This window comes from Bombina bombina, chromosome 5 (genome assembly GCF_027579735.1).
Source record: "Bombina bombina isolate aBomBom1 chromosome 5, aBomBom1.pri, whole genome shotgun sequence".
In the NCBI taxonomy this organism is placed as follows: domain Eukaryota; kingdom Metazoa; phylum Chordata; class Amphibia; order Anura; family Bombinatoridae; genus Bombina; species Bombina bombina.
Window position 1 is genome coordinate 405,913,765 of NC_069503.1, and position 27,498 is coordinate 405,941,262.

The following is a 27,498-nucleotide window of genomic DNA, read 5'->3' on the forward strand; positions in this document are numbered from 1 at the left end:
CATATTTATGCAATATTAATTTTTAAGAAGTGTTTGTATTTATTGTAAACACTTCACATTCCAATGTTCTTCACATAGGGGAATATGTTCTTAGTATTTTTGAATAGACTTTCTTATATCTGTATATATCTATATCTATATATAATTATCTATATCTATATATAGAAATATATATTATCTATATAAAGAAGTATGTATTTAAGAATAAATAGTACATATTCTGCTATGTGAAAAACATTGAAATGTGAAATATTCATATTTCATGTTGAGTTAGTACACTTGAGAAAACGGAATCGGGTTTGCGTGACTTGTTGGGTGTTAGTTTTTCCCCCATTTTTCTTACTCCATTGTAGACTATAGGGGTATATGTTAACACAGTCACAATATACTAACTCTGGCTATTTGCATGAGTTGAGATAGCGTGAGTAAAAGCTTTTTACTTTCAACTTGAAATAGGCGTGCTACCCGACACATACATAAAGTGAACACGCTCCACTCATAATCTAGCCCAAATGTTTTTTTCTCTTTTGGTAGTGGGAGTCCATGATTTGTTACTGTTGGGAATTCATCACCTGGTCACCAGGAGGAGACAAAGACACCCTACAACAAGAGCTTTAATATGCCTCCTACTTCCCTGACCCTCCAAGTATTACATATAGCAAAGTATAGGAGGCAGAAGTAAGAAAGATAATAGGATAAATAGGTGCAAACTAGAACTGTAGTCACCAAAAAAAATTGGGTGGCTTCGTAGAGTCTCAGCACCAAGAAAGAAATGACTTTATCAGGTAAGAATTAATTATGTTTTCTTTCTTATGGTGCTGAGAGTCTACGAATCATCTGTTGGGAACTAATACCCAAGCTGTGGAATCCATAAAAAAATGGGTGGGACAAAGAAAAAGGCAGGCACTTATTTACCAGAAAATACAGCCTGAAGAACCTTCCTGCCAAAAGCTGCTTCAGCCAAGGCAAAAACATCAAATAGATAAAATTTGGTGAAAGTGTGTAAAGACGACCATGTTGCAGCCTTGCAAAATTTTTCTACTGATGCCTCATTCTTGAGAGCTCAAGAAGTAGACACAGAACAAGTTAAATGAACTGTAATGACTTAAAGTTGGCGACTGTCCACCTCCAAGAAAGCTCTATCAAAGTAAATTCTTCAACAATAAGGCTAAAGAAACAGACCCTTACGCTTCCCTGAAAACAAAACAAATAACTGGAAGACTGCCGAAAGTCTTTAGTAGCCTGTAGATAAAAAATGTAATGCCGATTGTGTAACAATCTCACTTTTGAATATTTTATATTAGACATATGGAAGGAACTACAATTCCCTGATTAAAAGGGACAGTCTACTCCAAAATTGTTATTGTTTAAAAATATAGATAATGCCTTTACTACCCATTCCCAAGCTTTGCACAATCAACATTGTTATATTGATAAACGTTAAAACCTTTAAACCTCTAAATTTCTGCATGTTTGTAAGCCCCTGCAGGCCTCTTTCTCTTAGGGCATTTTTAGAGTTTTTCACATCAAGACACTGCTCGTTCATGTGCCATATAGGTGACATTGTGCTCACTCCCATGGAGTTATTCATGAGTCAGCACTAATTAGCTTAAATGCCAGTCTGTAAATAGCACCCTGATAATGAGGCAGTCTGCAGAGGCTTAGATACAAGGTAATCACAGAGGTAAAAAGTGTATTAATATAACAGTGTCAGTTATGCAAAGCTAGTGAAAGGGTAATACATAGATTATCTATCTTTTTGAACAATTACGATTTTGAAGTAGATTGACCCTTTAATATTTTCTGAAGAGACCACCTTATGTAATAAACTGTAAAACGTACTTAAAACAACCCAGGGACTTTCCTAGCAGAGGAAATAGCCAATAGAGGCAAAACATTTAGGATAACAAATGTAGGTCCAATGTGTGCATAGGTAGAAAAGAAAGATTGCAAAAACACCTAGTTTAAATTCCAAGAGGAAGAACGGACATGAAAAACCCAGAGCCGAACACCAAGAAGGGTAAACCTTCCTCACCTTGTGGTAAATTTCTCTAGTGAACTCACTTACAAACCTGAATCAAGGTATCCATAACAGAGTCAGCGAAACCTCTCTGAGAGAAAAACTAAGCGTTCAATCTCCAAGCAGTCAAATGGAGAGATTAAAGGTTTTGGTAAAATTAATAACCTTGATATAAACTATCTCGTCACTGAGTGAGGTGCCATGGAAGAGTGTTGGAAATTAGCACCAACTCCGCATACTACACCCTGCAGGACCAAGCAGGAGTTATTACAATTGATGAAATTCGTCCCTGATTGATCTTAGCAATTACCCTCAGATGAAATAAGATAGGAAGAAAACGAGAAACTAGAAGAAAAGACCGCAGAACTGCTAGAACATCGATCAATTTTGCTTGAGGATCTCTCGGACTCGACGCACACATGGGGAGTTTGTGAACAGGCAGGATTCCCTCAGGTGGATCTCCGGGAACTCTTGAAACACACCCAATAATATTCTAAAATCTCCTGATTGTGGGATAATTCTCCCAAGTGTAGAGTCTGATGAAATGTGAAGTGCTGAGATGATACACTGAGAAACTTCTGCCCAATTCAGGATCAGAGATACCTCTTTCAGAGCAAGAACACTACAGGTACTACCTTGATGATATGAATGGAACAGTCCTGAGAAGAAGCTACGCTTGAAGAAGCTCTGAAGGTCACACAGAGTTTCAAGATTGTAATCGGTAACCTTTGCCTTATGAGGAGGCCAACATCCATGGGACCTTCAAGAACCCCAGAACGCCTACAATCAAAAATTTGTTTTTTGAAGAAGAATCATCTAAATGAATTAACTTGTATAAGTTGATGTGGAATCCATCACACTGCTTTAACTTGCAAACGGGATAGTGTCTGATGCTGCTAAACTCAGACCAACCACCTTCATGCACAGAAACCTGAGAAAGAAACTAACTTCCGACAGACAAATTGAAGGCTGAGCTTACGCTGAACCGTCAAAACCAATTGCATTGAGACTGACTTATGATAACTCCCAAGGAAACCCTGGAATCAACGCATGCTTTCAAAGTTTACCTTCCAGCCATGACTGCAATGCAACCAGAGTAGTTTCTCTGTATGAAGAGTCACTAAAGGAAAGGACAAAGCTTAAACTAAAATATTGTCCAAGTAGGTAGCCACAACTATTCCCTGAGCTCTGACAATGGAAAGTAGAGCTACAAACTAATAGTGGTTCTTCAAGAATGTAAAATGAAGGAACGGAGATATTACTTGTGGATAAAAAACAGCAGATAAAAATCCCTCAAGTGTATAGTTGATGTGAATTGACCCTGAAGAATAAATGGAAAATAGCTCTGACAGGGAGGACCCTCAAAAATGTGTTTATTTTTTTTAGATCCCGTATCCTCCCTCTTTGGGACAAGAAAAAAATGTCCTCTTGCGTACTCACACAGAAATTAGAGCAATTTACTCCCATGTCCTCCAGGTCCTGAACCTAGTGAAGGAATGGCACTCGTTTCTCTGGTATCTTTGAGACTTGACACAAAAGAAACCTCTCTAGGATGTTGCGACCAAAAACCTATTCTTTAGCCTTGAAAAATTATTTATATAACTTAGGAGTCCCAAACAGGCTGGAGTCAAGCCTTCTAAAAAAAAAAGGCATAACCTTCCCCCCGACAGCTACGAGTCTGGGTCGGGCCGTACCTTCATGCAGACTGTGCATTGGAAGGTGAAATCTTGCTGTACTTTAACTTATACCAGACTGTTTTAAGTTTCCAGGTAGTTTTGGAAAAATCCATTTGCAGAGAGGAAGAAGATCTCTGATTCTATTGAATTTACCCATAGCTCTAGTTTATTTATTTTGCCAAAAATAGCTCCCTGTTGCCTAAAACAATGGAAAGGGCCCAACAAGATCTTACCCTTAAAGTCTAACGTTAAAAGTCTCAATTTTGACAATGTGGGCTAGATTATCAAGCAACATGGAGATGCTGAGACAAGGGCAGAGCAGTTGAATTGCTGCAATTGAAAATGCTTGAATATAAGCCAAAATATTGATGTCTTGAAAAAGGCTTGTGAATAAGCCGAAACGTCAACAATTCTGATATCTTTTTAAAAATAAAAAAAGAAAGAAATAATAATTAATTTAAGACCTGAGAGTGCCCTTCAGTGACCGATGATATTATATATTTATATATACATATGTATTTGTGTGTGTATATATGTATTTACGGACATATAAACACACACACACACATATATATATATATATATATATATATATATATATATATATATATACATTGGAGCTCTTTGCAGTCAAGTATCTGAAAGCATGTAAAATCATATTTATGCAATATTCATATTTAATAAAGTGTTTAATTGTGTATTTACTGTAAATATTGCACATATAGGAATAGATATATATTTTACCAAAGAACATTGGATTGTGAAATATTCATATTTCATGTCGGGTTAGCACACTTGAGTAAAAGCAATCGGGTTTGCGCATGGCTTAGGGTGTTTTTGCCCACTTTTTTGCTCTATTGAAGTCTATGGGGGAAAACGTTAATGCGTTTTGAGATATTTGTGCACTTTTTACTTTCAACTTGTAATATTAGCACTACCCAACGCATGCAAAAAGCTTACTTCTAGCAAAATTAACGTACAAGCGGGAGCACTAATTTGCACCCCACTCGTTATTTACCCCTGTATTAGCAGAACACATTCGCAGCCATAAACACCTTCTAGTGAGCCATAAACACCTTCTAGTGAAGGCAGCGAAAGTCATATTTTTGCATGAATGCAAATTATCTGAGTGACTGCATCACACAAACCAGAAAATGCATCATAAATAACCTCTAAGGACAATTCTTCTGGAAACTGATTCAGATAAGGAATCTCATTAAAAACAAGCTGCTCCCGCAAAAAAAGGCGACACCACAGCTGGTCGAAACATTAGATGCCCTTGAAAAGAAGTACAACTGGAGATAGCCCATCAGCTTCCTTGAGGATCTTGAAGTAACAGAAAAAATTACTTAAACCACCTTTCCAAAGTTTCAAATAATAATTTAAATCTGAATGAATTTTGTAACTATAGGGAAGGAATAAGGAACTGATTTCTGTTTAATTTTATGAGCGCTAATTTCTACTGCGAGATCGAGGTAGAAATAACCAGCCACTTGTAAAGACTGATTAATTACTGCGCGCCCGCAAATGGGCTCCACTTGCTATCTAACCCTAACGCGGTGTGTGTCACCATATTGTAACATTTGTTACTCGCAGATGAAGAGTCACATGATGCACGCTCCCGTGACCAGTAATACGCATGCGCATAAGAAAAAAACTTATTTACTGAATCTATGAAGCTTGCTCTCAGCATCTGCGTGAGCGAGCTTCATAGATATAGTGGAGACAATGTAGTTGAAGGACAGCTTTGTTATAGGGCTAGCTTCGCATCAATGTTTTATTTTACTGTTTTACATCCATAAACGTGTCAATGGAGATAATTTATTTTACTGACAGTCGTGTAAGAGGACCGGCTTGGCATCATTCTTATGTTTTATTGATATTTTATCAATACATCTTAAAACGTTTCAGTGAAGATTAATTATTATACTGACAGATGAGTATGAGACCTTCTTAGCATCATACATGCAAAAAAAAGAAAATGTATGCTTACCTGATAAATTTGTTTCTTTTTAGAAACGAGTGCACGGATCATTTTAATTACTACTGGGATATTTACCTCCAGGAGAAGGCAAAGAGCACTCCAGCAGAGCTGTTAAATAGCTCCTCCCTTCCCTCCCACTCCAGTCATTTGACCGAAGTTAGGAAGAGAAAGGAAAAGCCAAGGTGCAGAGGTGTCTGAAGTTTACAACAACCCACAACCTGTCTAAAAGACCAGGGTGGGCCATGGACTCATTGTGTCTAAAAAGAAACAAATTTATCAGGTAAGCATACATTTTCTTTTCTTTTTTAAGACAAGATGAGTCCACGGATCATCTTAATTACTACTGGGATTCAATACCCAAGCTAGAGTACACAGATGATATGGGAGGGACAAGACAGGGAACCTAAACGGAAGGCACCACTGCTTGAAGAACCTTTCTCCCAAAAGCGGCCTCAGCCGAGGCAAAAGTGTCAAATTTGTAGAACTTTGAAAAAGTGTAAAGAGAGGACCAAGTCGCAGCCTTGCAAATCTGTTCCACAAAAGTTTCGTTTTTGAACGCCCATGAGGAAGCAACAGCCCTCGTGGAATGAGCCGTAACTCTCTCTGGAGGCAGCTGTCCAGCAGTCTCATATGCATAACGTATGATACTCTTCAGCCCAAAAGAAAGAGAAGTAGCTGTAGCTTTCTGCCCCTTAAGTTTTCCTGAGAAAATCACAAACAAGGAAGAACACTGACGAAAGTCCTTAGTCGCCTGTAAGTAAAACTTTAAAGCACGGACTACGTCCAAATTGTGCAGAAGTCTTTCCTTCTGAGAATAAGTATTAGGACACAAGGAAGAAACCACAATCTCTTGCTTAATATTCGGATCAGAAACAACCTTAGGAAGAAATCCTAGTTTAGTACGTAAAACTACCTTATCTGAATGGAAAATAAGATAAGGAGATTTATACTGCAATGCCGAGAGCTCTGACACTCTCTGAGCAGAAGAAATAGCAACCAGGAATAAAACTTTACAAGTTAACAGCTTAATATCTAAGCAATGCATAGGCTCAAACGGAGCCCCATGAAGAACTAAATTAAGACTCCATGGAGGAGTAACTGGTTTAAACCCAGGCCTGATCCTGACCAAGGCCTGACAAAAAGATTGTACATCTGGGACATCCGCCAGACGTTTGTGTAACAAAATAGACAAGGCCGATATCTGACCCTTTAGGGAGCTCGTCGATAAACCCTTCTGCAAACCTTCTTGGAGAAAAGACAAAACTCTAGGAATCCGAACTCTACTCCATGAGTAGCCCTTGGATTCGCACCAATAGAGATATTTATGCCAAATCTTATGGTAAATCCTTCTAGTTACAGGCTTACGAGCCTGAACCATGATCTCTATGACCGAATCAGAAAAACCTCGCTTGGATAAAATTAAGCGTTCAATCTCCAAGCAGTCAGCTTCACAGAAACTAGAATTTGGGTGAAGGAAGGTCCCCTGAATCAGAAGGTCCTTCCTCCATAGGAGTCTCCAAGGAGGCAGAGATGCCATCTCCATCAGATCCGCATACCAAATCCTGCGAGGCCAGGCCGGTGCTATGAGGATCACCGAAGCCCTTTCCTGCTTGATTCGAGCAATTACCCGAGGAAGAAGAGCAAACTGAGGAAATAGGTATGCTAGACTGAAGGTCCCAGAGCATCTATCAGTTCCGCCTGGGGGTCCCTGGACCTCGACCCGTATCTTGGTAACTTGGCATTCTGACGGGATGCCATGAGATTCAATTCCGGCTGACCCCACTTGAGAATCAGAGTGGAGAACACTTCCGATGGAGTTACCACTCCCCTGTATGAAAGGTCTGCCTGCTCAGAAAATCCGCCTCCCAGTTGTCCACCCTTGGGATGTGGATCGCCAATAGACAACAAGAGTGGGTCTCCGCCCACTGGATTATTTTGGTTACCTCTGTCATCGCTAAGGAACTCCTCGTTCCTCCCTGATGATTGATGTAAGTCACTGAAGTTATGTTGTCCGACTGGAACCTGATAAACCGTAGTGAGGCTAGCTGGGGCCAGGCCAGGAGAGCATTGAATATTGCTCTCAATTCTAGAATGTTTATAGGAAGAACAGACTCTGAATGAGTTCAAACACCCTGAGCCTTTAGGGAGCCCCATACTGCTCCCCACCCCAAAAGGCTGGCGTCTGTTGTCACAATCACTCAAGACTGTCTGCGAAAGCAGGTTCCCTGGGAGAGATGATCCAGAGACAACCACCATTGGAGAGAGTCCCTTGTCTCCTGCTCCAGAGTTATTCGAGGAGACAAGTCTGCATAATCTCCGTTCCATTGCCTGAGCATGTTTAACTGCAGAGGTCTGAGATGGAAACGAACAAACGGGATGATGTCCATTGCCGCCACCATCAGCCCGATTAATTCCATACACTGAGCCACTGACGGCCGAGGAATGGACTGAAGGACTAGACAAGTATCGATAATCTTTGATTTCCTGACATCTGTCAGAAAAATCTTCATGGACAAGGAGTCTATTATGGTTCCCAAGAAAGTGACTCTTGTGTCTGTGTCTGGAACTAGGGAACTCTTTCCCAAATTTACCTTCCACTCGTGAGCTCTCAGGAAAGATAACACTATGTCGGTGTGGGAGCTTGCTTGCTGAAAAGATGGTGCCTGGACTAGAATATCGTCCAGATAACGCCACCCCAATGCCCCTTGACCGAAGGACCACCAACAGAGACCCCAGAACCTTTGTGAAAATTCTCGGAGCCGTGGCCAGGCCGAAAGGAAGAGCCACGAATTGGAAGTGTTTGTCTAGGAACTTGTGATGGTCCCTGTGAATAGGGACATGTAGGTACGCGTCCTTTAAATCCACAGTTGTCATGAATTGACCCTCCTGGATTAAAGGAAGAATGGAATGAATAGTTTCCATCTTGAAGGAAGGAATCCTGAGAAAATTGTTTAGACTCTTTAGGTCTAAAATTGGTCTGAAGGTAACCTCCGTGATTAACAGGCAGAGGTGTTCTAGTTTAAACCTAAAAGTTATAACCTTCGAGTCCCTCAGAAGCAATGAACTTTCTGAGTCTGAAATTTCGCCTTCAGATGGAACCTCAATACCCTCCTCCTCAGGTCCTTGGGAGGGTAGTTCCGTGATTGCTACCATTGCATCAGAAACCTCAATTTCTGCATGTTTGGCTTTCCTCTTACATTTGCCTTATAGCATTGGGAAAGCAGACAACGCATCAGAAATTGTAGAAGACATGAGAGAGGCTATGTCTTTTAAAGTAACTCCAGCGGGCGCTAGAGCAGAGGTGCAGGGCACTGCTTGTGCGGACGGTACACTTTGGGACGTTTGGGGAGAAAGCTGCGGCAAAACTTGACCCCCGTCAGAAGACCCTGGGGCAACATCAGCCTTAGAAAAATTTTGCTCAGAAAAAATATGATCCTTAAAACTTAAAGTCCTCTGAATACATGTGGGACAGAAAGGGATTGGTGGTTCCACATTAGCTTCCAGACACAAGGAGCAAGAAACATCCTGAAAGGCCCCTTGGTCCATATTTGTTCACAATTGGTCTTTTTATGCAATAAAAAAAATATGTCAAAAAAAGTTACTGTCTCTTTAAATTCAAAGAGACAACTATTTTACTGGGCCGTTTTAAAAGATAATTATTAGTCATAAATTATCTTAGAAACATCACAAAAACACCTCTGCACCTCTTAAGCTGTGCTGAGGTGCTCCTACCTGCCCAGCAATAACGGAGCTAGAGAGTTGAAATAGCGCAAACACCACATGGTCTGGTGCGCTGTAGCATCACAGAAAAGTCTCCCTAACCGAAACGCATGCTCAATTTCACAGACCATGCGTTTCTACACCGCCTCTCAGGAAATGTCCTCTTTACTGCCTAACTTCCAGACTGATGCGCAGTGTGAAATGGCGCAAGTCGGAAGCTCCACCCATCGTGGTCGTGTACAACAAAATGAAAGTTTTAACGTCTTTGTGTTTTTTAAAAAGACCTGTTATAAGTGAACAACCACCAGCAAAAAAGGTCCCCAGCCCCAGTATGCACCTAACGCTGTCCCTTATCTCTCCTAACCAGGAGAGTCATTTGTGTCCCATAATAAGTGTCCACTTTATTATAACACTTTATTCTGAGTATAAAAAATGGTGTGCTAGCTCTTTCCTGGGTCCCCCCAGAAATAAAAAAGTAGCACTTACCTTAACTTCTGCCTGACAGCTCACAGGCTTAAGAGGTCCTCTCCCTCTCTTCGACCTGTGGAAAAAAGGCATGCTGAGTAAAGTTTTTACCTCAGACTAAGGCATACAGAGCAGCAATACATGGGAGGCATAGTGAGAATTATGTCCCACAAGTTCCCATTGATCTAAAGCCACCAAAGCCCTACTGAAGAGACTGATATGGACTACGGCTACACCCTAGAACAAAGCAGCACAATCTTGAAGAATCTAAAACTAACACCTCACTTTACCTCTTCCTATCACTAACGTAGGCAAAGAGAATGACTGGAGTGGGAGGGAAGGGAGGAGCTATTTAACAGCTCTGCTGTGGTGCTCTTTGCCTCCTCCTGCTGACCAAGAGGTGAATATCCCAGTAGTAATAAGATGATCCGTGGCATCATTGTGTCTTAAAAAAGAAAAACATTTTTCTTATAAGCATTGGTTATATATATATAAGGTATATTTTTACATTTATATTTTTTCTTTTACACATTTGAATTATGCAATTTTGCATAAAAATAGAAAATAATAATTAATATATTAAGGAAGAATAGTTTTCAGTAATATCCTGCCGCTGCCCGATAATACTGACAGTGAAGTGTGTCTTTGCTACTGCTGGAGACTGTGATGTCTGCATGCATGCATGCTCACAGCAATTCAAAAAGATATCCAGTTTAGTGCACATAACTTTCCCCAAAGTAAGGCAGATGAAAAATAGAATGAAGAAACACTGATTTAGAAAATCATATAATAAAAGCTAGGCTAATATTTATGTAAAAAACAATGCAGCTTGGTTCAATTAAATAATGTACCTACTGGTAACCTGTGGGCTGTACGAGGCATGAAAGTACTTTCTCAGATGAATGCCCACTCCACTGTCCTTACTCAGATGTGTGTCCTGAGGATACATCAGAGAGCCTATCCTGTACTGTTACTGACAGTAGAGGATATACTAAGGGAATACATCTTCATGGCCGAACAGAAGGCGGCTAAAAGAACTGTCCCAGTGACTCCTGTGGCAGGCTTGTGACCAAGATTCCCGCAAGCAAATTTACATTGCACAGCCAAGTACTCTCCCAAGTCCTTATTTTCCAAGTTTTACCTTATGAGGGCAAAATAGGATAAACACCCCATAAATACATAAATAAAATCCTGAGCACCTCTATCTTCCCCTGTTCCTGGACAAAACAAAGAAATACTGGGAAAGTCAAGGAGTAGGAGGGATATTAAATATATCGGTGTAGGGTATCTGTTTCTCCTCCTGGTGGACAGGTGCTGATTGTCCAACAGTAATGAATTATGGACTTCATCAGGAACAAATCATAAAAATTATACTTACCATTGCATACCCGAGTTAGGTTGTGTTTCTCAAAAGATTAAGTCAAAGGTTTTAATGAGAGAGAGAGAAAGAGAGAGACAGAGACAGTATATATATATATATATATATATATATATATATATATATATATATATATATATATATATATATATATATATACATACACACAGGTAGCCTCAGTTTACGCCAGGGTTAGGTTCCAGAAGGTATGGTTGTAAATCGAAACCGTTGTAAATTGAAACCCAGTTTATAATGTAAGTCAATGGGAAGTGAGGGAGATAGGTTCCAGGCACCTCTCAAAATTGTCATAAGTAACACCTAATACATTATTTTTAAAGCTTTGAAATGAAGACTTTAAATGCTAAACAGCATTATAAACCTAATAAAATAATCACACAACACAGAATATATAATTAAACTAAGTTAAATTAACAAAAACATTTGCTAAACAGCATTATAAACCTAATACAATAATCACACAACACAGACTTCACTTGCATTTTTCTGCAAACAGTTCTTTCTATGCATTCCAATCTGGACTGATTTGATAGACAGGAAGATCTTGTTCCTTTGAAATCTGCTCGATAGCTCAGGTCTGGTTAAACTGATTAATTTCAGCTTGCTTGGCTTTGCTGCAACACAAGCGGACAGCTCCACCTACTGGCTATTTTAATAAATGCACTGCTTCTCAATGCTTTTCAATAGCAGTCACATGACTGGAAAAAAAGGTTGTTATTCTGAAACGGTGTAAATTGAACCGTTGCAAAACGAGGGCCACCTGTATATATATATATATATATATATTTACGCCGTTTCAGAATAACAACCTTTTTTTTCAGTCATCATGTGACTGCTATTGAAAAGCTTTGGAAAGCAATGCACTAATTAAAAAAGCCAGTAGGTGGAGCTGTCCTCTTGTTTTGCAGCAAAGTTATGCAACTTAACAGGTCTGAAATTGATCTGTGTACACAGAACAGACATTAGCTATCGAGCAGCCACTTCCCTATCATCTTCCTGTCCAGCAGCTTGAGGTGAGAGTGCCTAACTGCCTATTAATCACTGCAGATTGAAATGCATAGAATAGGTGCAGACCCAATATTATCTAACATGCTAACAATGCAGAGAACTGATTGCAGAAAAATGCAACAAAAAAAACGTTTTTGTTCAATAAACTTAGTTTGATGATTAAGCAGTCTGTTGTGTGATTATTTAATTAGGTGCTGTTAGCAAATATTTTTGTTCATTAAACTTAGTTTGATGATGATACAATCTATATTATTAGGTTTATAATGCTGTTTAGCATTTAAAGTCTTAATTTCAAAGCTTTAAAAATAATGTATTAGGTGTTACTTATGTCAATTTAGAGAGGGGCCTGGAACCTAACTCCCTCACTTCCCATTGACTTACATTATAAACTGGGTTTCAATTCAAAAACGGTATCAATTTACAACCATTCCTCCTGGAACCTAACTCTGTTCTTACATTATAAACTGGGTTTCAATTCAAAAACGGTATCAATTTACAACCATTCCTCCTGGAACCTAACTCTGGCGTAAACTGAGGGCTACCTACATATATATATATATATATACACACTGCAAATAAATAAATGATCTGACCTGGGAGGGAACATTTTTGGGTGGCTCAATGCGTATTGTTGGATCCCACTCTCCTGGAGGAAGGACCGTCACTTGGTCTAAAAATTCATCTATTCCTGCAAGAAGATCATTTCGGTCTTTTGCCTTATAGGCGACATCATGGAAAATCTTAAAAAAAAAAAGGGGGTGGGATGGATAAGTTAAATTTTCAATTTAGGCTGACAACAAAGTTAACTATAGATAAATATAGATAAGACAAACAAGCTTTTAACATAGGATAACAGTTACAGCACACACACACACACATATATATATATATATATATATATATATAAACATTACAATTATTTCGTCAATATTTAAACCACTAATATAAATATAAAAAAACAAAACTACCTATTATTCTCAGAATAGTTTCTTTGAAAACATCATTATGTCTAGCATTTTTTAGTGCTCTGTGTCTCTTTAACATCACAGTCTAGTAGGAGGAGAATGGTTACATTCTCAATTTGATGGTTGCTCATTATTAGCTCCAAAAGTGCCACCCACTGGATGATGACACATGATCCTGATCCTTACTTAAAACATCGTGCAGATGACTTAAGGGGTTAATGATAATATATTTCCATGAAAAAACAGGACATATTTCATAACAACAGACAGTAACAGTTAACTTAAAATAGAATGTACTTTTTTTTTTTTTTTATTTCTATTTTATGTTTATCATATTTACTTATTCTCTTTTTATCCTTTGTTAAATCATAGCTTGTTTCCATGACAGCATGTCTAGGTAGGCTCAGAAGAATTCACCACATATCTTGAGTAATAAACAGCAGCTGTGTCTGCATCAATGTTTGTAAAACTATATATATATATATACAGAATATATATATATATATATATATATATATATATATATATATATATATATATATATATATATATATATATATATATATATTTCTTATTGTTTGGTATCACATTCTATGCATAGGGGAATTTAAGTTTTTTGTAATACTGTTCTGCCTTGTGTTCCTAAGTCCATGTATATCTTTGTGCTCACAAATGTAGGTATGCATTACAAAATAATTTATTAAATTAGTAGTGTCTCAAAGCAAAACAAAGTCAGAAGTTAAAAAAGTTGAAAACAGTGACCAAAGTAAATTACAACAATATTACCTAAGTATAAACTGCATAGAATAGTATTTGTTTTCTCAAAAATTATTATTTTACTGGAAAACTTTAACAATTATTTAATAAGCATTGACTGTCCCTTGCACTTCATTATTAGAAACAAACCTCATCAGTCATTAATGTAGCGATTGATCTTCCAATTTCATGGTACTGAGCTGCTTTTCCATTTGGACCCAATAACAGAAACAAAAAGCTGTAACAATAAATGAGTGAATTACATTGAATGACAAGTAAACAGCAAAAAGAATTACACACATTTTGAAATTGTTGTTCATTTAGAAAAATCGCCACTGTAAAATTTGTTTTACTGTGAATTGTGATTACCGGCTCTCTGTACTACAGAGAAAAATGTTAATACAAATGAGTTTTGTTTTTAAATTATGCTGTTGCAACATTTAATTCATTTAGTTGGTGAACAAATCACATAAGGAAAACAAATGATAAGTCTATTATCCTATAAACTGTTTAAAGGGATATGAAACCCCAAAAAATTCCTTTTTTATTTAGACAGAACATACAATTTTTATAAAGTTTTTAACTTTCTTCTGTTATCAAATTTGCTTAGCTCCTATGGTACTCTTTGTTGAAAAGATACCTGGGGAGGTGTCTTGAGCACTACGTGGTAGAAAATAGTGTTGCCAAGCTCCTGCAAATGGATAAGTCTTGCAAAACTGCTGCCATATAGTGTTCCAGTCACGTGCTTGCTCCTTAGCATATGTCCCAGCTTTTCAACAAAAGATACCAGGAAAACAAAGAAAATATTTGATAATAGAAGTAAATTAGAAAGATGTTTAAAATTGCATGCTCTATCTGAATCATGAAAGAAAAATGTTGGGTTTCGGGTCTTTGTAATCATCAAGCACCGTTACAATGTCATTGAACTAATACAAATATGAAATATATATTGAGGCTTAGAATTGTATTTATAAATGGCAGTCTACAAAGCATCGACTTGACAATACATTCCATTACCGTGTAGGGATCGGAACTTCCGTCAGTCCAGAGATAAGTACAGCTGGGGACAATCTTATAAAAGCAATAATGGGCCGATCGAGAAAATCAACTTCTCCAACTAGCACATTTGATGCCTCAGCCCCAGTTGGAATTTTCCTCATGAAGTTCATATCCACCTAGGAACAAAAATCCACCACATTTTTTTTTTAACCAACAGGTATTGTATAATAAAGAAGAGATCATGTTCTAACTTTTCAAACGAATTCTACCATTGGAAAACAACACTTCACATGAAATTGAAATGAGGACTATTTTTGTGCGTTATGTCTGTCAATGGAATGACTGTACTTTATTTATTCTACAGACACAATTTAAAATATATAAATCTATATAAATTAGTTTGGCATTATAACGCTTGTTAAAGAATCAAAGTGCTAGCTACAACTCATCTCACTATAAATTTGCTCGATCAATTAAAGAAATGACATCTGTATGGAATCAAACAACATTACAATGACAGACATATCCCCAATAACATGGAAAATACTCTCAACAAGTGTATTGAAAATTAAAGTGTAAAAAGAACTTCTGAAATTATACACAATGTCCAGTTATAGACTAAAACTTTCACAAGACAGGTTTATACAACAAATATAACACAGTGGAGAACTGCAAACGTATAAAGTATTTACTTGGCCAATTGTGTATAATAACAAAGTAAAACATTTGAGCTACAACACAAATGAGTGTTCAACAACATATACATATAAGTGATGAGCAGAATTAGAAACTAAACACCATTGACACAGCTACCCACAGCAACTTACAGCCGACCTCTTGCGTCCCATTACAAGTGCTCCACAACTACAGTGCCAGGAGGCAGTGTCCTGCCCGTAAGGAGATAAGGGGCCAAGCAGAAATATTAACGCTGTCATATAGGTGCAGTGGAGAACAGTAAAAAAAATACACTTTCCTCTCTAGCTACATCCAAGCACCACACAAATATTGCATGAAAACAAACAAAAAAATAAATAAAAAAAAGATTATGCACATTCAACTTTAAAAAGAAAAAAACAAAACAAAAAACAGTCCCAATGGATAAGTTGCAAATTACAACCTAAATTACGAAAAAGTTGGGAAAGTATGGAAAATGCAAAAAACAAGCAAAGAGAGTCATTTGAAAATTAAATGAACTCTGTACTACATTGAGAGATGCTGGCTTCTGGACCTGATGCTTGGATCGTCCTATTCCTCTTTGGCCCAGAGAACACAATGGCTGTTTTTTTTTCCAAAAATTATTTGAAATGTTGAATTGCCAGACCACAAAACACAATTCCACTGTGCTACTGTACATCTCAGATGAGACCGAACCCAGAGAAGTCGGAGGCGCTTCTGGACAGTGTTGATGTATGGCTTCTGCTTTGCATAGTAAAGCCTTAACTTGCAACTGTGAATGCAGCGGCAAATGGGGTTGACTGACAAAGGTTTACCAAAGTATTCCAGAGCCTATGTCAGGATATCTATTACAGACTCAAAACAGTTTTTGAGACAGTTACCCCTGAGGGTTCGGGAATCATGAGCATTCAAAAGTGGTTTTCGGCTTTGCCCTTTACGCACCAAGATTTGACCGGATTCATTGAATCTTTTAATTATATTGTGCACTGTAGAAGATGAAATAGCCCAAATCCTACTGATTTGTCTTTGGGGAATGGGAATGTTGTTCTAAAAGTGTTGGATTATTCACTGATGCATCTGTTGGCAGAATGGCGAGCGTCGACCCATCCTTGTTCTTGAAGTACTAGGCCTTTTTTGGCTGCTCCCTATATACTATTATTACACGATTGCCTCACCTGTTTCACATCACCTTCTTATTTCAACTTCTCACGTCCAATTAGTCCTATATTGCCCCTGTCTCAATTTTTTTGGAAGTTGTTGCAGTCATCAGATTTGAAATGTGTATATTTTCAAAAATACATTAAATTCACTAAGTAAAACATCAAATAATGTGTTTTCAATATAGTACAGGGTGAATTGAATTTTACAAATGACTCTTTGTTTTTTTGGGGGTTTTTTTGTATTTTCCATACTGTCCCAACTTTTTTAGGATTGGTGTTGTAAATTCTGGGGGGAAAAAACCAAAACAAAAAGAAAACTGGCAAGTATCAAAACGAACACCTTATCTTAGATTTATATTCTCCGTTTTGATTTTTTAGTAAAGCTGTTCAGTACTATGGAACCCTAGTGGAACTGTAAACTATTCAGAATACATATATATATATATATATATATATATATATATATATATATATATATATATATATATATAATTATTATTATTTTTCCTTCCTACACATGACTACAAGTGTGCATCACAGCTTAGCTTATTAAGTTTTTAACAATACAGTTATACAATGTTAAGCTGCAAGGGAATGGTCATACATTGAAATAAGATCACAGACGGATATTAACTCTTCTACATGCATTTCTTACCCTACTAAAGTCAACTGTACTATTTTCATGGCTTCCTCCTGTTCCTGTTCCATTACGTTTCAGTTCTGCTGCTCTGCCAAGCTCCAAATTTCCTGATGCTGATTGCGGAGAAGCTAGAAGCCCTAAGAACAATAAAAAGTAGTCAGAAACGTATGGAGTAGATAGATGGCCAGTGATGCGAGATGCATAGCAATATCAATGATAGACATCTAAATGCAAAGGTGCCAATAAAGAAATTAATGTGATTTATTAATCAATCAGAGGCAATGAGAAAATGTGTAATATTTTAATATCCTAACAATATTATTGTTTCATTTAATTCTCTACAAATAAGTCTCTCTAAAAAAAAAGTCCTTGCAGCTAATCAGACTACAACAAATTACCTGATAGGCTTATTCACAGTGTGAGTTCACTTTTGGCCCTGCATGATCTATTCAAATCACATACAAGGTAAGAGACTTCTTAATTGTTCTCAGAGTGGAGTGGGCCACAATTAAACTTTCATGATTCAGAAAAAAGCATGTAAGTTTAAGAATACCTAAGTAGGCTTGGAAGCATGAATGTGTCATAAGCATCATATAGTGCTCCTACATGTTCTTAAAGGGACATTATACACTCATTTTTTCTTTGCATAAATGTTTTGTAGATGATCTATTTATATAGCCCATAAAGTTTGTTTGTTTTTTTAAATGTATAATATTGCTTATTTTTAAATAACATTGCTCTGATTTTCAGACTCCTAACCAAGCCCCAAAGTTTTATGTGAATACCGTCAGTTACCTTCTCCAGCTTGCTCATGCTTGTGTAAAGGGTCTTTTCATATGCAAAACAAGGGGGAGGGGGGAGTGTCTTACATCCCACTTGCAGTGGGCTTTCCAGCTGCCTTTTCAACATAGCTAAACTGAGTGCTTCTAAGTAAGTTTTTAAACAGTTTTATAGTGGATTTTTATATCAGTATCTGTGCATCTTATTCTTTATAGTAGTGTCTATTACATGCAGTTATGTGAAAATGAGTGTATACTGTCCCTTTAAGCAAACCTAAGTTTGCTCTTCAATGATGGATACCAAGAGAACAAAGTAAATGTGATAATAGAAATAAATTGGAAAGTTTTTTTGTTTGTAATTTCATACTCTTAGTGAATTAAGTTTAATTCTGACTTTCATGCCATTTTAAGAAAGGTAACATTTTAACACATTTAAGCAGTGTATTAGCTGTTTAAAAGATGCTGGGTCAAATACCCAAATAAAAATATGCACCTTTATATTCCTTTAAAAGTCACACTTTTTCCATCTAGGCCAAAAATGATTTCACAAGGTGAATTTTGAAAAACAGCTTTTAATTCTGAAGGGCGAGACAAACCTCCACCCCTAACTGATGCATTAAAACTATTTTTTTGTTGTTGTGGACTTTATGAATATCACAAATTATGTATCCATAAACCATCTGCCAAATGTACCTTATTTTTATTGAAACTGCTACTGCCTTACAGTAGCCACAAAATACACATTCTTGGTGCTCAATTAATTTAGTAAGTATGTTTCAATTAAAAAATGTCATGACATAACTTTCTGGAATAGATTATCTATATTGTTCGTCCATAACATTTTGATTAAAGTTTTATCGTTCAAATAGTTGTTATATCCAATGATATATGTTATATCCAATTATGTTTCCATTACTGACACCTAATCTAGATGTCCAGTGACTACGCAAAGCTTTTAATAAATCATCTAACAAACAGAAAGCCTAGAATAAGTAAACATAAATTGCCAGTAACAAAACAACAAGGTGCTATCCACAAGCACATTGGCACGGTTTGGCATTGTTATCAAGGTACCCCATGGGTTGGTTAACGCATTCCATGGGCCTCACATTACAGTAGTAAGAATAGGCTTTCTTCTGTCATTTGTTTTCTCCTTCTTGACTAACATTCTGAACCTAATTTAGAGACAAGCATGGCAAACTGCACCAACATTATTTTGTTGTCTTCGGTGAAAACTCTTCTTTTGCAACAACTTTAGTAAATACCTCTTGCTAAAATTAAATTTATTATTATTTTCCAAAATCTCTCTCTTTTTTTTTTTTAACAGATACATTTTCTTAATTGAAAACAGATATAGATAAAATATCTTAAATTATGCTTACCTGATAATTTTCTTTTCTTCTGTACGGGGAGAGTCCACAGCTGCATTCATTACTTTTGGGAAATACAGAACCTGGCCACCAGGAGGAGGCAAAGACACCCCAGCCAAAGGCTTAAAGGGACACTGAACCCATTTTTTTTCTTTCATAATTCAGATAGAGCATGAACTTTTAAGCAACTTTCTAATTTACTCCTATTATCAAATTTTCTTCGTTCTCTTGCTATCTTTATTTTAAAAGCAGGAATGTTAATCTTAGCAGCAAACCCATTTTAGGTTCAGCACCATGAATAGCGCTCGCTTATTGAAGGCTTACATTTACCCACCAATAAGCAAGCATAACCCAGGTTCTCACCCAAAAATGGGCCGGGTCCTATGCATCACATTCATGCTTTTTAAATAAAGATACCAAGAGAACAGTGAGAAATTTATAGTAGAAGTCAATTAGAAAGTTGCTTAAAATTGCATGCTCTATCTGAACCATGAAACAAAAAATTTGGGTTTAGTGTCCCTTTAAACACCTCCCTCAATTCCCTCATCCCCCAGTCATTCTGCCAAGGGAACAAGGAACAGTAGGAGAAATATCAGGGTGAAAGAAAAAAGGTGCCAGAAGAACGAAAAATATTTTAAGGCAGCCCACAGAAAAAAACGTGCGGAAAGCTGTGGACTCTCCCCGTACAGAAAAAAAGAAAATTATCAGGTAAGCATAATTTAAGATTTTCTTCTTAAAATGGGGAGAGTTCACAGCTGCATTCATTACGTTTGGAAAATCAATACCCAAGCTTAAAGAGGACACTGAATGCAAACGGGCGGGAACAAAAAGCCGGCCCATTCTGATGGCACCACAGCCTGACACAACCCGGACTCCTGATAAAAAAACTACTTCAACAGAAGCAAGAAGAACAAATTATGGAAAGAGGACAAGGTAACTGCCCATCAATTAGAACCATAAGGATCCCAATTAGAGATCACTCTAAATTCTGGACTCCACTGAGCACAAAAGCCTCTGAGTAGACAAAAGTCCCACTCTATAGAAGCACACAAACGAAAAACCTTTCCACGAACAATGGCAAGGGAAACAACAAACAAACTCCCACACCACATTCTCCCTAACGAAAGAAGGGAAGAATCAGATAAGAAGGTCTGAAAGAACCTCCAGAAACAATCCCTGAAGATTCAAGGACAAAACAGAGAGAGAAACCCCTAGCATAACTCGAAAAAGAGCGGCTACCAGGCTGCAAGAGGACAAAGTCCTGTAGAGAATACTCTACCGACGGAGGAGAGCAAAGAAAAGGAAAACTCCAGACCACCTCCTACATGGAACCAAAAACGAACTAATGTAAAGCCTTAACCAGAGCCGAAGTCTTAAAACAAAAGGTATAACAAAACTACCTTACCATAGACAGCTAACTAGCACAGAGAAACTGAACTGAACACCCGTAGGGCAGAAAAAAAACACCCTGACCAAGAAAAAGGAACCAACTACCCGCTAAGGGAAAGTTCCCGAACCAAACCTCCCAACCCAAGTAAGGAGCCTTCAGGAGGCATGATACGTGGTTGATGCCCAAACAGAGCAGTCAGAATTCCAGACCCATACTCCGATCGAACAGTCCTATCACAGAAGCGACTGTCAATGTCTCAAGGGACAAGAGAGATTAAAAAATACCAGCATCAACAAAGCCCGGAGATCAGAAAACAAAGCTCCAGCCATGAGTTCCCAAGGAAAGGAAGCAGGAAAGAGGCACCAACAACCAGAAAGACTATCTCAGGATCTAGGATACCTATCATTACCCCTCAGAAACCCAAAGGGAGGGAAAACTGCAGACAAGAGGAACTCTTGACCCACTGAACTCCTAGAGTCAGATGAGGAAAACTACCTCAGGATGAGCCAACTGGAAAGGCTCAGAGAACCAGGTCCTGCCAAATCGAAGGAAAACAAAGAAGCCCAGGAATATTTCAGTAAAGAAATTCCCATGGAAAACTTCCTCCATCTCTCCAGAAGAGAGAAAAAGAAGCGCGCCAGTAGGAGCAAGGAGATTTCCCTAGGACCGGGAAAACAAGCATACTACTGAATGCCGGACAGATCCAAGACTATTAAAATCTGGAAAACAGATTGACCAACAAACCAAATCAAAGACAAGGACTAGGTTAAACAACCGGCCCCTCAAAAACCGGGTGCCGGATCAAAACCAAAAACCGGGTGCCGGATCAAAACCAAAAACCTTGTGGAACCACAAAGTTACGTGGAAATAAAATATGCACAAAAGTGGATGCATGCCATAGCCCCAAGGGGTCTTGAACTCTGATCTCTCATGATGTATCCCAGTGGCTGTCCACTCAGCCCCAAAAGGCATCTAAGATAACCAGATGAACGAAAATCCTACCCCAAAAGGTAAGGGGAAGAAGTACAGCAATTCTCAAAACGAAGAGAGAAACACTGGCGAAGGAGATCTGAAAATTGGACAATTCAGTCCACAAGGAGTACCAATAGAAGGGAAAAATCGCCCCTACAACAGGTACCGAAGATCTCCATGCAGACATCTGATTCCCCCCCCCCCCTTTGGAAGGGAGGAATCTAGCTCTTGTCCAAAGGACCTCAGGAACTACAAATATACTGCCATAGCAGAATTTGTAAACACAGCAAACCACGTAAGCTATGCAGGGACAAAACACTTAGTATCGAGAACGACCAACATCGGACGCCCCACCAAGATGAATAACGTAGGACCAGACTGATATCTAGGATAGGAGGGCCTCCTATAACTTGTAGAAACAAGAAAAACAACCTCGCAACAAGAGGTAAGCAAACTTAGTACCCAAACAGGACCAGCCTGTTGTCAAGGATACAAAATGACTGATATAACCGCAAAAGAACAGAGTGAACTAGTACCCAACCAGGGCCAGCCTGCTGACCAGGGTACAACCGAACTGTTCAAAGGCTAACAAAGTTCTAAACCCTAGCAGGGCTAGACTAAACAGACACACGACAGACAAATAAGCTCTGAGACTTAAAGTGTGTCTTAAAATAAAAAAATGTTATACTTCCGCCGGAAGTAACAACCATCGCGACCATAAAATCGCTAGTATCAAAATCCCAGAAAAGAAAAAAAGTTTCCCATAAGGAACAGTCTACAAGATTCTTGAGCTCCAGAAACAAAAGAAACACATCCTGACCGGATCAAAAGAAAATAGGCAGCACCCACAGGTGAATGCCAAGAGGATAGAAACTAACAGGGCCAGCCTGTCAGAGACCTGATTCCTTTAAGAGCTCAGAACTGGGACTAGATACACAGACAAAAGACAATCAGGAGTAGGATCCATCCACTCGTCTAGCGCTGTTCGCCATCAGAATCAGAAGACTGAGGATCCGGAGGCAAATAAAGACTGAAATCCTCCAAAGCCTCCAATACCTGCCTCAACAGTACACGCAGTCGCATCAGTCTGACTCTAAAGGCATAATCCATCTCCAACGGGGCATTTGAAGGCCCGGACCCTGACGGTAATACCCCTGAAGCCTCCGAGGGAACTGCTACTTCAGAGGAAAAACCTGGCTCACCTGGCGCCCCCAGGTTAAGAGGACATGGATAAGCTCTTTGCTGGCCCTTAGGAAGCTGTAAATGCGCCAACGCCATGAATATGGCCATGCGCAACCGAGCCGCATCCTCTGGTGGAAATAAACCTCCTTCCGGAGAAGGGGTAACGGTATTTGGGACAATCGAATCCTCAGAGGTGGACGGCTCAGCGGTCTCTAATCTCTCCCCAGAGGAAGAAAATTGCACTCTATTACAGCATACCTAACGTAATTGATTGGGCTGGATTACCCGGGCCACCATACAATCTAAGCAGGAAACAGAATCTGAATCCGAGAAATCTTCCTCAGAAAAATCTGAATCCTCCATAACTTGACCGGACCTCACAACCCCAATGGCTGAGGCACTCACCACATCCTATGACCCAGACAAGTAGAGAACAAACCCTCTCCACCGACACTTGGTCAAAAATACGGAAATGGAGAATGAAAACGTGACCACGCCCGGACACGAGGTGCAACTCACAGGCCAAGAAAAAGCGCGCCAGTCCTATCAAGAAACTGCGTAGCTCGAAAAACCTGTACGTTCCGTAAAGCCATGAGCCCCAAAATCACTACACATAAACAGACAGAATCACATAACAAATATGATTAAAGTCCCCACTGTTCAATAACCCCCCTCAGGAGATATTAACCCTAGATTCCATTAAAAGATAAAGGAGTCCCACTGAGACCCTGTTCTTTCATTACATTATATTCCCACAGTGAAACGAAAAAATCTTACCGGAATCTATGCCGTGGAACAGTAACACGGTCCTTCAAGTGTGACAGATAGCAGCGTCGCTTCTGACATGGACTTGAAGAAAGCAGGCAGCGAAACTTGTCAACGCTGATTGCTTATGGAGCTGTTGATATGAGTCGGGATGGTTTCGCAGAAAGACTCTTCCTGCATTTCCGGACTCCAACTTTCATCCAAGCTCTCACTGAGAGGCTGACAGGACTACTTAAAACCCCAGTTCCATCTCGAAGAGTACTACCCTCCATAAAAGACTATTCCAATCTCTTCTAACACTTCTCTGCCAACCTCCTGTGACGAAAGGCAAAGAATGACTGAAATGAAGAATGAGGGAAATGGTTGAGGTATTTAAGCCTTTGGCTGGGGTGTATTTGCCTCCTCCTGGTGGTCAGGTTCTGTATTTCCCAAAAGTAATAAATGCAGCTGTGGACTCTCCCTGTTTTAAGAAGAAAATCTGTAAATATATAGATGAAAAAAATCAAGATCATGCTGGAACTAATACTTAAGAAAAACACTGAATAATTAAAAAAAATAATAAATCCAAAATGTAAGAGCTAAACATTTATGTAAACCTAAATAAGGTTAGCACAACAGGCAGAACACGCCAAACTCATGCATTGTGTATACTGGTGCCTTTACAAATTTTATCTCAAATTCTGAATAAATTCAAAAGTTACAAAATATTATTTTATGTTAAAAATTAGCTTTGTGGAAAACAGAAGGTGTCTATGCTTTCATTGCACCAAAGCAAAACCTGTGCTTTCTAACTTTTTTCCTCTATTGTGGTTTTCTGGAGAAAACTGAGACATTTTTAATTTATTAGAATGTTCTTGTCACAGAACAGTTTATTTAAATGGGAAATATTGGTTTAGTGTAGATTTGATGTTTTCCAACTCAGCATATAAGCACTATCTAAGTAGACTAATAAATAGTAGTAGTGGGTCAATTTTATAATAAATGGTGTAATTCTGCATGTTTACATCAGCAAATAAATTTACAGATTTTTCATAGAATTAAAAATATGACCAAGCATTAAAGAGACATTGTACTAAAAAAATGCCTCCAATCAATATGAAACAGTAGCATCTAAATATATTTTGATATATATATATATATATATATATATATTTATTTATTTTTACATGAAAAAAGTGTGATGTAAAAGCTTTTTAAATTTAAATTGACACTAAGTGCTGTATCAGTTCAGTGCTGCTTATTAATACTCATTAGCTATTAAGCACTACCTATTAATACTCACTGGTTAATAGGTAACTATTGTTCATTGGTCGACAGGTACTTCCTCATTGAATATTTACACAAATTACCTATGAGCCAATGAGCATTAGTAGGTATGACACAACTGATGCTAGTATCTTTATTTAAATGATGCTCCTTCATATGGATTATAGAACATTTTGAGAACAATGTATCTTTAAGATGGCAGCATTATGGAACTTTTAAAGGGACACTAAACCCAACATTTTCATGATTCAGATAGAGCATGCAATTTTAAGCAACTTTCTAATTTACTCCTATTATCATTTATTCTTCGATCTCTTGCTATCTTTATTTAAAAAGCATGAATATGCATAGGAGACGGCCCATTTCTGGTTGAGAACCTAAGTTATGCTTGCATATTGGTGGGTAAATGTAATCCTCCAATAAGCAAGCGCTATCCATGGTGCTGAACCTAAAATGGGCTGGCTGCTAAGATTTACATTCCTGCTTAAAATAAAGATAGCAAGAGAACAAAAAAAATTGATAATAGGAACAAATTAGAAAGTTGCTTAAAATACCATGCTCTGTCTGAATCATGAAAGAAAGAAATGTGGGTTCAGTGTCCCTTTAATGGCAAAATGATAAAAAAAGGGGGCCACCTAATTTAAAATCTTGTATTAGGATATTACTTGTTCTAGGACAAAAGCAGCTTGTTAAATACTGCAAACATAATGATCTTAATTGTCTAAAAAGCTTGTAGCAGATGTGTAGGCACTTTCAGTAAGATGGCATAATGAGTATATATTTATATATATATGGCAGCAGCGTTGGAATGCTTTGAGGAAGGGTACTACTGCTGGATGATTGCACAGCAAACGGAAAATGCATGCATACTAAAGCAACAGTCTAAGTTATATACAAATGATGCTAATTACTTATGCTTAAGCAATGTGCTCAAAAGCATTCCAGTGTAAGTGATTTAAAGATGCAAGGTGCACCACACAAGGAGGGGAGCAATAGTTGCCTGCATCTATAGCACTGTCTTCTTTCTTCCAATCCAAATTTTCTGCATCTTCCTCTGGTGGATGAATAATTACAGTAGGGATATCATCAACGGCACATGATTGAAGCCTTTGGACCAAAGGTTCACTCTGCTGGGAGTTTGTAGATTTCAGGCGTTTGAGGCTAGGGCTAGAAGGTGGTGTGTTTTGGGGAGAAGGAACTGGAGTTGTACGCCTAGAACCTGATGGGGTCCCAGCCCTCGAAGGAGGAAGAAGGTAATTGAGGAGGACAGATAGGCGAGATTCAGCTCGCAAAGAGTTACGGGAGGCAGAAAGGCCTTCCCCTGAAGTAAAACAAGAAATGAAGAAGAAAAAAAATACTTTGTTCTAATTACAAGACAATCAGATACTGTATAGGTATTGTCACATTCCTATCAATGCCAGGCATTAGACTACAATCAAATACAGGCAGGAAAAGAAACATTGCATAATGTACAGTATATGGTTACTAATGTGAAAAGGAACGCAGGGCATAACTTACTAATCATAATTTTGTGATCAATTTGATTGGTTACAGAATGCCTGACCAGAGGAACTGTCTTAGGACTGTTCATCATGGGTTTCAAATCTGAACTGTCCAAAGCTTTATAATAACCATGAAATGTTTCTAATAGATTATAATCACTAAATTAAGATATTCAAAGTTCTTATGTAAACAAAAGCACATTGATTATACTTCACTCTCCTCGCTTGGAATTGTTCTCTATACACAGATCAATAGCATACTGGTGCATAAACATGGAAGTGCATGCTGCAGCAATTCATTATTAATATCAAATATTGTTTAAAAACGTCTGCCATTTACAGAATCTAAGTTTGTATAATTTAAGGTAAAACAGTTTAATCTGTGTAACGCATTATGAAAACCGACAGTTTATGCAGTGAAGGCAGTGCCATATAATTATATCATACATACGATCAAATGTCCTTAGTATAATAGACCGATAATATTATAACAAACCTATAATATTATGAATGATCTGGTTACCAACTTTTAAAAGTGGGTTCCTTTTGTAAATTATAATTATATAAAAGAAATCAGTGGCTCAATAATGAGATTCTTGCTGAAAATGTTATTGCCATTTTCTCACTTATAAGAGAACAAAACCCAAAAAAACTAAATTTATGCTTACCTGATAAATTTCTTTCTCTTGTGGTGTATCCAGTCCACGGGTTTATCCATTACTTGTGGGATACCAATACCAAAGCTTTAGGACACGGATGAAGGGAGGGACAAGGCAGGCACTTAAATGGAAGGCATAAATGCCTGTAA

At 38.0% G+C, this 27,498-nt stretch overlaps 1 protein-coding gene across 6 annotated transcripts in view; it reads right to left on the reverse strand.

The window, feature by feature from the left end:
* The window catches only part of SLC4A7 (solute carrier family 4 member 7), a 558,274-nt gene that overhangs the window by 79,851 nt on the left and 450,925 nt on the right, over window positions 1-27,498 (reverse strand). For 4 of the 6 annotated variants that reach the window (XM_053714241.1, XM_053714242.1, XM_053714239.1 and 1 more), the window contains exons 7-11: window positions 26,189-26,509; window positions 17,480-17,601; window positions 15,008-15,165; window positions 14,141-14,228; window positions 12,863-13,009 (exon numbers count right to left, since the gene is read on the reverse strand). In XM_053714241.1, coding sequence (XP_053570216.1) covers window positions 12,863-13,009; window positions 14,141-14,228; window positions 15,008-15,165; window positions 17,480-17,601; window positions 26,189-26,509 — 836 coding nt within the window. The remainder of the gene's footprint in view (window positions 1-12,862; window positions 13,010-14,140; window positions 14,229-15,007; window positions 15,166-17,479; window positions 17,602-26,188; window positions 26,510-27,498) is intronic. The other 2 variants (XM_053714243.1, XM_053714244.1) reach the window with 1 other exon arrangement.